Genomic DNA, 12,792 nt, shown 5'->3' with positions numbered 1-12,792 from the left:
TCAGGTAAAAGAAAAATGTTGGCTCTTTTTAAGTTAAAAATTTGAGTTAAGTGTCCTGATGAAATACAATCTTATCCCAAATATTCCTTTCTGTTCCAAGATGAATATACATCAAAGAAGAGATGGAAAGGTACACCATAGATAAGTCCTTTTTTATTAAGTACAAATTCAAGGCTAACATGACAGGTCTATTTTATTTTTTTAATCCACGTTAATGATATATAATAATCTGCAGCTAGAAAGGACCAGATTTCCTCTCCGAGGAAACGATGTAGAGTTCTTCACAGGAGAGAGATTTATTTGTTAAAGCCAATCCCTAACAGTAAACACAGGCAGCACTCACCTAGGCAGAACATCACCATGCCCCAGCTGTCCTTCCTTCCCTTTCCCCCAGGTCCACACCTCTGTTCTCAGAGAAGGCAGGAGTGCATCTGCCTCTCCGCTGTACGTTGGGGTCAGAACCACAGTCCGTGTTTTCACCCGTGCAGCTTTTCTTAAGAGCCTGGGGGAAACTAAAAACAAACCAGAGATGGAGTGAGGGAGTAGATGTGTGGGCAAAAAAGATATCATTTTGACAAACAGTTGATTTTCAAAGAAATACACTAACATGGTATTTGTAAAGCATATTCTGTAGGTTCTCTGCAAAAACAGGGATTTAATAGTTAGATGAGTTTGGTAAATGCTGCCTACTACTTTCTATCCTCCACACTATCTGCCCTATAGATCCACACACACATTAGCATGCTAAAGGCCCTGACAAGTTCTGCAATTAAAAGGCCTGTTTAGATTTGTTTAACTCAGCCCCACTTCCAAGCATCTGGCCATAGAATTCCTTTCTGTATAATATTTATGTTATATAGAATGTCTATGTGACATCCTATGGAACTTGCATTCTAAATAATATGCTTAACAAAATACTACACTAAGGCTGACAAATATTTTTCCCATTTCAAAGCAGAGTTAAAAGTTAAGCCTTTCCAAGTTAAGGTCAAACATTACAAATATTGTAATAAAGGACTTATTTTAGATATAAAATTTTCAAGTTTCTATGGTAAGAAAAAGATTATGAATGGGAAGTACTAAATAACTTTTGAATTTTGCCTGCCTATTTCAAATTTTATAGAGGACTTAAATAATGTTTTTAAAAAATCTTTTATAATTCTTTATAGTATTCAAATTATAATGATGGCGTACAACACTATGTAAATCTGGTACACTGATTTGGTGGCAGGGTATGTTTTGAAGAAAATCATCCAATGTCACTAAGAGGAGATTTGGTCATTAACTTGAGGACACAAAAAGGTGATCATCACTGGCTACAATTAACATCTTTTCTGGTAAATGTGCCATCTATTTGTACATACAGACACTCAAACCTACTTGAAGTTCCCTCAAGATGTATTTCAGGTAATTTTAAAAGACAGAGAGAAAAAGAGCGCACGTAAAATTTTTCTAAAGATACTTTGTGTCACTAAGTAAAATTTAACCAAAGGAAATAAGTCTGTTAGCAATGCCTTAATGACATGACAAAAATCAATATTCCACATTTGTGATTCCAGGAGATCTCAAATATATTTATGCTGCAAATAGGAAAGGATATTTCAATATAAGACAATTTTGGCACAAAGTTCTCCTTCAGACTTAATAGAATCTGTGGGCTTTCCTTTTACAAACACAAACACACACACACACACACACACACACACACACACTTACTCACTCTCAGGACTAAGGGTTTTATTTGTAAGCTGAAAATCTAGTGGCAATGAGAATTAGAAGGCAGGATAACAGAAGTACTCAGGGGCACAACAGTGCCATAAGTAAGTAGAAGTGCGAGGTAGGATTCCTAATTTTAGAGCTTTGGCCAAAATGGTGTAAACTGGGAGCTGGTAACCATAGACCATAGGTCAAATACAGCCCACTGACTGTTTTGGTAAGTAAAGTTTTATTGGAATATACAGCTTTGCTCATTTACGTATTACTTATGGCTACTTTTAAGCAACAATGGCAAAGTTGAGTAGTTATGTAACAGAGACCATATGGCCCACAAATCATAAAACATTTCTCTTTCACTCTATACAGAAAAAGTTTACCAACTCCTGGTCTAAATCCAATGCTGCTCAAACTTTAATGTGTACACTAGTCACCTGGGGGTCTTGTTATAAAGCATATTCTATTTCAGTAAGTTTGGAGTGAAGGCTGAGATCCTGCATTTCTAACAAATTCCCAGATGCTACTGTTGTTTCTGGTCTGCAGGTCACATCTGAGAAGCAAACGTCTAGATGACTGAGATTCTTGAACCAACTGAGAAATGTTGAAGAACCAACTCGGTAACAGTCTTAATATTCGAAGAAGTTTGTTGCTAATTGTATCAGAAAATGAACTTTCGTCTTCCTGAAGTTTAAAATTATCTCCACTTCCAGGTCAAATACAGTAAATTCCCCACTTAACAATGGTCACATCTGCAACTTCGTCTCTCTGGACTGCAGGCCCCAACTAGGATATAAGGAGGCTGTCGCTACATTCCAGAACGAGAAAATAAGATTCATAGTAAGGATCAGAAGCAGATGCAGACACCACAAAAAAGTTATGTTCTACAGTTATTTTTAAGCAGAGAAATACGTAACTTTCTTTTAAAACCACCCAAATGACCAAAATTAAATAAGTGTTGACATTTGAATATATCAGCTTAAGCAATTAGGAAAACTACTAATTTATTATAATATAGCACATGATGTCAGGAGCATTTTGGATTTAACAAAAGTCAATTTACCTGGCTATTTCCTTACCTTGGGACAACAAGCCAGGGAGGGAGAGTCTTCGGCTGCCTCCCTCCGATTCCTCTTCTCGGATATCCACAAGACTTGAACTCTTCTTCCCTTGCATTGATTCCTGTTTAACCTGTTCTTCTCTGCTATCTTTCAGACCTTCTGGGCCTATGGAACTACTGCCTGCCTGAGTTCCAGGTTCACAAGGGGCCGTACTATAAAAGTTCATAACTTTCTTAAGAGACAAGGCCCCAGCTTCATATGTAGCGGCCACTCTCACACCAACAGCAGATGCACAAGAGACCACTAGGCTGTTTAGGGCTGAGGTGCTTGTGGTTGGTGGGCTGTGAAGATTAGGAACTGCTTCTTCTACAAGAGGCTAAAATATACACACATAAAAAAAGTATATAAAAATATAATCCCTATACAACAAGCAATCAATAAAAATAAAGTTTAACAAAAACCATCAATATTTACAAATATTGAGAATCTAAAACAAAGGTCTCTATCTTCAACTTAAAGGAATCCGCTCTTGGTACTGGATTTAATATATCATATGGAAACGAGTACTCAAACTACAGCTACTTATCAAAAGTACTTCCTTTTGAGTGTTGTGTTTTTCCATGCTATTTAAACATAAGCCCCAGCTGCTTTAATAAAATTAAGCACAGAAGGGGAAAGGGCAAGAAAGGTCTGGAAAACATAGCATTTAATATAAGAGGCACTGTGACAGCCCTGGATATAAGGTTGAAAGGTTAACAATACATTAAAAAATAAATAAATAAAAGCAGTATTATTGATCGCTTTTAGGAAAATTTACAGACTGCTACTAAGAAATACCAGAAAAAAATACATCTAAAAAAAGGCTTTTTCTGAAATGTTTTATAAATGGTAATTTAGATATCGTATATACAGGCAGAAAAATAAGTTATACCTCTGACCTATCTGCCCCCAAGTTATGTTCTTAGGTTCAGGTCCTTCCACTGCCTCATGAATGTGTTATTTTCCATGATCCAGGGGCTATGTAAGCTGAAGGATTACTTTTGCTCTCATTATGATAGAGTAAATGTGGTAGGTTAATAATTAAACATTTGGGACCAATATTCTTTGTGTTCTTCATAGCTGTATTTGAAAGTCGAACTAAAGTTTTCTAGTATCTTAGTAAAAAATCAGTTGAAACTTACTCTGAGCAGTCAAGCACCACTGTTTACTTAAAGGAAAGTCATTAAATGTAACTACTAAAAACACAAAAAAAGCTTTTAGCTTATCAGCATAGGTCACTATGAAAAATTTGTTTCCTATGATGTCCAAAGGTCTCAAAGGGTATATATACATTACTTTATTTGTCCTGAATTGAAAGCTAAGTGAAAACAAATTTTTTAACATTGACTTCTGATTCTCTTAAAGGAAATAATTCCTGTTTCCTGCACAGTACCTAGACTGTAGTAGCTACTCAATACATTTTGTTGAATTAAATACTAAATTCAGAGAAGCAAATGAGTCTTTATTTATTTTTTTTTAGCAAATGAGTTTTTAATTAAAATACTCAACAAACAAATACACCATATCAAGCAAAAGATAAATACAGAGCCTATTAATTCCTTGGTGATACAGTTCCCTGATAACTTTTTGAGAAGAACTAATGCCACTATTTTCACCCTATGTGTAGAAAGGCTCATTACAGAAACAGAAATGGTATTTACGGGTGAATATTTTAGGGGGTTCTTACCAATAGATAAGAGGAAAGTCACAAAATTCTACCTTCAATAAACTTTAAATTATTGTTCTTACTGGCTGTTCTACTTAATTATGTTTAACAATATATAACATAAGTCAACAAAAATATATTGCCAGCAATTTTGATGAAAGACATAATTTTAGGAGTCTCAGTCAACTAATAATAAAATTCAATTATGAGGTATATGCTTCATTGCCAAATACTATGGTTTATTTCACAAAAATGAGATACTCTTTCACAGTTATTTCTGGCCAGAGGAGAAAAAACTTCTCCTAGACTGCATAAATTCCTAGTGAATTAGCTGTCTGATTGAGACACTATTTATAAAAATTGAATTAAATTTAGTATAAACAGACACTGCCAAAATCATAGGCAACAAAAAATTTACATGTTTAACAAAATAAATCCAAAGGAAAATGCAATTTTAATAATTATCTAATAATCAAATAACTGTATACAATAAATTTTTAACTTCAAATTTAATAAACTAGCAGAATGACTTCTAAAAAGTCAAAGTCCAAATTTTTTATAAGCATGTTCAAGTCTAAGAATGTTCTATGTGCGTTCCTATTAAATCATTACTTTTGTTTTGTTTAGATTTTAATAGTATCTTTCTCCAAACAGCTTATTCTTAATTAAAAAAAAAATCAGATATCCACAAGGTTCAATGAGTAAACTGTGAAATAAAAACTATTTCTAAAAATACCTCTAAGCCATGTTCTCATCCTGACAGAGTGAAGAACAAGAATAAAGAATCAAGAGATATATGGTTTCAAAAACCTGAAAAAACACCACAGGACAGTTCTTTTATGACTAGAATTTTTTGTTTTTTCATTTTTGTCTCTCAGAGTTTTGGTAAAAGCAAAACTGAAAGTCTAACATGAAGAGTAAAAAACAAATTATCCTTTTAAAACTATTTGTTTAATCAGGGAGACTCAAACTTTACTGTAAACAGCTTTTCTTACAAGTTTTTAAAATGAGAGTAGTTTAAATAAGATGAAGAAAACATTAACTCCCTGCCCCACAGCAAAGCCCAGTAAGGACCACAGGTATAAGCAGAAAAAAAATCAAACACTATTTAACACCAGAAGTTGTTGTTGTTGTTGTTTTTTTAAGTCTGCCTATGATTGAAGGATTCACCACATAGCAACCTTCCCTGATAAAAAAGGAAAGGACTACTCTCTATGGAATCTGAAGTGGTACAAATACAGGTGAGATGAATCCTTGTGAATACATAAGTATTCAGGAAAAAAAAAAAAAAACCAGTATTCAGGAGCCCACCAAAATTCAGTACATGTAGCCATGGGAGAAAAAGTACTAGAAAAAATAAAGGAGATTTTGCTACTTATAAAAGAAGCAAAGCATGACATCTTTCAACATCTTAAAGGGCAGAGTTTGAACATAAAGAGTAATTTTGAATTAATCCAGGTTTCCCCTTATCTAGGACTGCATGATGAAACAGATTTAAAGTCAAACTCAAGACTTAAGCATTTTAAAGTTGTTAAAGAAAAACTCGTAACTCCAGAAACACCTTTATATTATAAAATTTAGCAGGTACCTGAGATGGCACTGGCTTTTCGCCGTTCTCTGAGTTCTCTCTTACTGAATGGTCTGACAGTTTTTGCATGTACTCATTTACTGCCTGAGTATCAGGGTATGACGGTACATTTCTGGCAGAAGAAATTTCAGTTGTTCCCATGATGTCTTGTTGGGAGGAAATGGCATCACCACCCGTGGTCTGAACATTTCCAACGTTCGTGTCAGTAGCAACAGGCAGATCATTTTCTACAAGCGTGTTCTCGAATACTTCTCCCTGATTGTCAAGGGTTTCGGTGGAGGGGCTGATGGCAGTGCTGGCCTGGTTTTCTGCCTGGGATTCTGACAGTGTCACACCTAATGGGCAACAATGACTGTCTGATATAATCACATGGTCTTCTTTGTCAGTCATAGTAATTAGGAGTTGGCTGCACTGGTTGCATCTTTCTGGGACTGGCTTCAGATCCTGGGAAGGGAGGCACTGTACCAGTGCTAAGCTGTGGAATGCACCACAAGCAACCTGTAGCACTACTCGCCCAGCAAGATGTTCCACCTTTTGTGGCTTTGTCACCGGGAAGGCGGTGGTAATGAGACCCAACTGACAACCGGTACCCCATGCCCAAATCTCTCTGCTTATTGACAATGCCAGTGTGTGCTCCTCACCACATGCCAACTGCAAAATCCTGACGGCCAACAAAGAACTGGTCTCAGAATCAGAAATGTTGACAGGATTCGGTTCTGGAACATACTGCTGGTTAGCTACTGCACACTGGCCTGCAGAGTTCTCCCCCCACATGTATACTACACCACTTTCTGTCACTGCTCCACTGTGGAAACTCCCTGATGCCACAGTAACAACATATTGCCCAACCAGGGCATTTTCTAGAATGGGGCTACTTGGACAAATCTCTGCTGGTTCACTTCTCCAGGGAAGAGTCCCAAAGCTGTAGACCTCACCATCTGAAAGGTGTTAAAAAAAAAAAAAAAAAAGAAGAAGAAGAAGGGAGTTAGTGAATTAACTAGAAAACTTATCAGCAAATTTCTGGCCCCTCTAGGTTAACAAAATAGGGCTGGTTTTGTTTTGTTTTTAATTTTCAAAAGCACAGTTGTAGAGATTTTGGATCAAGCATATATCCCACATTTATTCATCTTTTAATATTCTGAAAAATAGTGAGAATTTCTACCAACTGCCAGAGGCTCCTTTCAAATGAAGGGTTATTGCTCCTCTCCTTTAGCCTCATCCTACAAAGTCCTACATGGATCCACTACTAACGGCTATCACTGTAGGCTATTACAGGAGCAGATTCCAAGTGTTCAAAGACAAAACAATGACTATGATAAGATAAAATGAGCAGAGGATATAACAGATACATTCGCTAACATCTACAACATTCACTGCTACTTGAATAAGTCAGAGCAGCAAAAATTATGCAGTAGCATAAAAATATTAGAGAGTCATTTTGGCCAAAACTAAGAAACCAGTTTTATACTTCCAAGTTGTAAGAAAGCACCAGTGTTAACAAGACGGGGCAGTCTTCGTGATGTGTATGATATTATATGTAATTTAAAATGTTACGTATAATATATATTATACACTATATAGTATTTCTAAGGTGCCATTTGTTTAAAAAGCAAATCATCACAACGAAACAAAGCAAAAAAAACCAATAAAAGCTATGACGGCTAGCTTTAGAATGAAGGACAACTGGCTGGCTTTAGAAGTAAAATGAAAGGCACCAGTAGGGCACATGAGTGATAAGGACCTGTTTCTGTCCAGGTGTGCTACCAAGTCATAATCTCACTGCAGTACTGTGGTAGTTTGGGGTGTGTGCATATGACCTGTGCTAGCTAAAAAATTCAAACGGAACAAAGATTTGGCTATGGGTTTTGAAAAATACCAAAACAAGCCCACTATTCCTTCTTTTCCTTATGACCAGAGGCTCATCCATTTTTTTAAATTAATAAATAATAAAGTAAGTTTATAGTATTTTTCCCCCCACAAAGCAGCAACTGAGCTGATGATGAAAAAAATGCATTCTTTAGCTATAGCCTATTATACACAGCAAATATATTTATTTATATACTCCAATTAACTAACCAGAACATCTATGTGAGAAAGAACACAACAGTGGCTAGTGGGAAGACATGAGCTTTTATTAGGGAATTTCCAGTTTGGGTAAAGAGTACTGAGAAAATAAGCTCACTGGTTAAGATCTTTTAAACTTTTCTTCCCAAGTGATATAGTAATATACACTTGCAACAGCTCACCAACTCTTTCAATGAATATCACTCCCCTAGAAAGAGAAATAGTACAAAGAAATGGATATTTAGACAACTCCTTCCTTTTTTCAACTTGGAGCTCCTCAAAAAATAGTGATTCAATGAAGTGTCCTCACTGAATTATGAGCTGTCAAACCAAATAGAGAAAAAGAACTTGAAAATTTCCAGCATTCCATCAGTAACATTTTCTCATCTGGAAAACATAGCACTGGAGATCTTTTTGCCATTTCAAACTACACACTTGTGTGAGATTTTTTTTTTTTTTTTTGTAGCTTTGACACTTAAAACCAGGACACTGCTTACACATGAACAATGATAGGTTATTCATATATTTTTAAAATGTTTTCCCTCAGCTATCCCACTTACGGTATGATTCTAGAGGTTTAAAGATCATGTTCATGAAGGGTTCTTAAATATCTTACTGAAGGGTAAATAAGACAACAATGGAATTCCACTTACATATGCTTGAGAATAATATTTTGAAGCCCCGAGGGCAGGTATTGACTGAAAATAGTTCACATTTTTACAATAAAGCTTCTTCCAAATTCTGGCCTAATAATAATAATATTCTATATTATTACAATAAACATAATATAATAATAAAGAGGCTAGAAAGAAATCCATGTTTACCCCACAAAATTACCAAGGTCAGATTTAAGCTTTGCTTCTTAGAATTTGTCTTCCCTTAGTTCCTACAAGGAAAATACCAAAGCATTATTGAATACTTAATAAATGCTTATGGAATAGAAATTTATAAATTAGTTGATGGCAGTCCTAGCTCAAACCAAATTTGCCATGACTGAGTTGGTAAACTGCTATCAATATTAAAGGCAACTCTCCTAAAAATTATAGCCTATGTTTCTATTGGTTATAGATTTACAGATTTATTTTATTACATGTTCTTATCAGCTGCTGTTTATGCCTAAGACAAACTGTACTGAGGCAGTATAGCCAAGTGGCTTAAGAAGCAGGCTTTGAAATGAGACCCTCTGAATTCCAATTCTGATTCTGACACTCCAATAGCTGTGTGGGCTTGGGGAAATTATTTAACCTCCTGACCTTCAGCTTCCTCGTCTGTGAAGTGGGGACATCAACAGCAGCCTACCTCACAATGTGGTTGCGAAGACTCAGTAAGGTGGTACATACAGAGTGCCCGGTACTGTGCTGGGCACGCATAATTGTTTAATAAACATTAGCTATTACTAGCATTATTACTCCGATACATTCAACGAACAAAGGTACAGCAAGAGAGTTTCTGAATAGGTAATCTTTCAAAAGTTAATTTTTCATGTACTTATTACTATAAAATTTATAAACTGTAATTCTCCCTTTTATTCTAGTTATGATGGATCTTAAATTTAAGAACTAATCTGATTTTTGATAAAGGGAGTAAGAACATACTTTGAAAACACAAAGAGTACAAGTTCCGGCAAACTTCATTAAGCATTCCTGATATCCAGTAACTCTCTTACCGCCAGGTACTGTTAGCATTTTAGTTAGTATTTGTTAAGCTATTCTTTTCAATACCTTCAGTCAGAAGGACTCCATGCTTCACCCCAAGAGCTGCTTGAAGGACAGTCTTTCCTCCCCAGCCCGGCAATCTCTCCGGTGTTACAGAATAGGATCCTGCCTGCCACACATGGACGAGGCCTCTTTCTTTGGATCCTTCTGCTTCTGTTGAGCTACAAACATTAAGAAAAATAGCTGAATTGTTTCTGCAATTAAAACTGTATTTTGGGGGGTTCTTACTAATTTCATTAGACCTATACCTTTTACCAGCACATGGGTGACTCGGTCAGATTTTTCAGCACCTATTTTATGCTTTGGTTGGGACACAGGAGCAGAGCTAAAGCAACTCTTCACATAATAGGCTTGAGGACAATCTAAACCCACAAATTACTTATCTCTAAAAAGTAAACAAAACCTGGACAATTTTTTGACATTTTAGATTTAATAGCACAAAATTTTAAGATTCTAACTTCTCCATTTATTAACTCCTTATCTAGATAATGAAGTTCCAACTGTCCCAAGTTGGAGTGTTATTTTAAAATTTTAGTTTTGATTGTGCTAAAAAGGTATCTGCTAAGAAGGAATAGAGATCCATATTTTACTTTACACCGAGTAAGCTCTAGAATTGTTATTTAACTTTTTAAGAATCAAATTTGTATCAGGAACAGTAAAATCCTTCATGTTTTACTCATGTTCTAGCCAAAGAATTCTATCCATGTGATGATTCTGGTTCAAAGAACACAAGACACAAAGCTTCATAACTTCCTACCCTTCTAAGAAAAGGACATATTAAGATACGCTGGGTTTCCTTTATACCAAGTTTCCCTCTGTTGCCACTGATACACTCTTTTTTCTAGAACACTGATGCCAATTTTAATGAGGCACAGAAAGTTTTTTGGTTTTATTTATTTTATAATACCTAGAAATTTCTCTACTTTTGCTAAATAATATTCCTCTCGGTTATGATTAGGCATAAACATAGTACTATGAAAGGAAAGCCACAAACTGAATCCGGTTTTCTAAGGATAGAAGAGGATTACAATTAATAAAGCTACACCCGAAGACCTGAAATTACTTGAGAAAAAATGGCTTCAAAAGCTTTAAAATGATGAAGAAACTTTGTGCCTTTTTATAAGCATAAAACAAAGCTTATCACTAATCAGTTTTATTTTAGTAGCTTTCTCTCTTTACCAATCAACCTAAATGTCACTATTGCTACTTAATAACCATGAACAAGAAAATTAAACTGAAGAAAAGCTACGCATATGTAGAATTGCTTGTTGTGTTTCCCTAGAAGAATAAGGGAGAAGAAGAAATGGTTTTACCTTCTCTTCTTTGAGTCCATCAGTCAGGGGGAGCACTCCATCACCAAATCATCTCTTCTTTGCAAAAGATATATAAAGACCTAAATAGCAAACACAGGTAAGCACAAAGACCAATGAAAGAATACTGTGCAACTTCATTCCTCAGATTTAAAAAAAAAAAAAAAAAAAAAAAAAAAGGGCCCCCCCCTCACAACAAAAAAAAAGGGCAGCCCTCTAACAACTGCACATTCACTGGGCAATAAATATGCAGTGAAACTATTTCAACTATTTCATATCCCGCCTGCCAAAGTCGAATATCTAGACTGAGCCTTCCCACTGAGCTTATAAAATTGCCTGCTGACCATCAAATGTAATGTCAAAAGAAGACAAGACTACCTGCAATTAAGCTGTACTTTGTCAGGGAACAGATTTTATTTTTTATTATAAAGAAGGAAGTTCAACCTGAAAATTCTTTTTGTTAAATACTCCACATACGTTAAGGGTCATTTTTAAAGGCTTCTGGAACACATGAACATGTTAATACCAATTAAGAAAGAAAATTCCTAAAATCTCTTCAGTAATGTATCAGATTCAAGTAGTTTTAATTTACATTTTTCAGCAATGCACACAAAAAATTACATCATTAATATTAGAAAGTTTTCTATTTATTGGAACTGGCAGTATTTTCCCCAAATCAAGCTCAACTTGAAACCATAGTCCAAAATGCTGGAAGAAAGAAATTTGGGTTTTAAAATACCTGTTTCAAAATCCACCATTTAATAATAAAGAGCTATATGAAATTACAGTACAAATATCATGACCTATTAGTTTAGGGACTCAATGTTTAATAAAGAGACAGAAATATAAACAAGCAGACAAATGCTCAATGCATTTCAACTAAAAATTCGTATTTTTAAGGGCACTGAAAACTCATGAAAATACACCATGGCAATGAGGTTTTATTTGTGTCAACCATAAAAATATCCAAGCCAAATTTATGTTTTTTCTGCAAAGGATATGACATGGTCACTGTACTCTGAAAACAGCCCATACCAGCAGGAGTGATTTAAGATCCATCTGTTTACTCCAGGTTGCCTGTGAATTCTTACCGTTTGCCATCTGTGTATCTGGAGGAAATTACTCTCTACCTAATGCTTATTTTGGAAAGATTTTGAATCATTCAAAGTTGGATGAAGGGTACCATGTAAACAAAACATATATCTGAACAGATTTAATAAATGCTATTAATTTAATAAATGACTATTTTTAAATAACAAATAGGATTAAGTGGTACTATGCCTTGTATGTGATGATAACTAACCATTAGGAAAATGTACAGTTCATGGTACACAGAGAAATTCTGAAGCCAGATCTAACCTGTGTTTATCCGTCAGAGATCAAGGAATAACTAACTGTTCCCTTGATTAAAGTTAAACTACACCCAGCAGAAACCAGAGAACTCCTCCGGCAGGGTGTTAAAGTACACAAGCACACTTTGCTTTCCATCACAGATTCACTGAATGTAAATTGAATTTTATCCTACTGCCTGACAATCAAAAATGTTGAGACCCTTTCGGTGAAGTGAACAAAACAGTCAGCCTTTTTCCTCTTTTAGTGTCACATTTCTTGAATACAGAGTTTTCTTAAAGTAGATTTC

The 12,792-nt window shown here is 35.3% G+C and overlaps 1 protein-coding gene across 1 annotated transcript in view; it reads right to left on the bottom strand.

Annotated features, from left to right (window-relative positions):
* The window catches only part of ALS2 (alsin Rho guanine nucleotide exchange factor ALS2), a 60,593-nt gene extending 49,261 nt beyond the window's left edge, over nt 1-11,332 (bottom strand). Inside the window, exons 1-5 of the mRNA XM_008687366.1 lie at nt 11,157-11,332; nt 9,850-10,004; nt 6,065-7,002; nt 2,790-3,147; nt 344-512 (exon numbers count right to left, since the gene is read on the bottom strand). Coding sequence (XP_008685588.1) covers nt 344-512; nt 2,790-3,147; nt 6,065-7,002; nt 9,850-10,004; nt 11,157-11,176 — 1,640 coding nt within the window. The 5' untranslated portion in view covers nt 11,177-11,332. The remainder of the gene's footprint in view (nt 1-343; nt 513-2,789; nt 3,148-6,064; nt 7,003-9,849; nt 10,005-11,156) is intronic.
* Between the last annotated feature and the right edge of the window lie 1,460 nt (nt 11,333-12,792).

This window comes from Ursus maritimus, unplaced genomic scaffold (assembly GCF_017311325.1).
Source record: "Ursus maritimus isolate PB19 unplaced genomic scaffold, ASM1731132v1 scaffold_1, whole genome shotgun sequence".
NCBI classification, from domain to species: domain Eukaryota; kingdom Metazoa; phylum Chordata; class Mammalia; order Carnivora; family Ursidae; genus Ursus; species Ursus maritimus.
The sequence above is the reverse complement of the archived record's forward strand: the minus strand, read 5'-3'. Positions and strand labels throughout refer to the sequence as shown.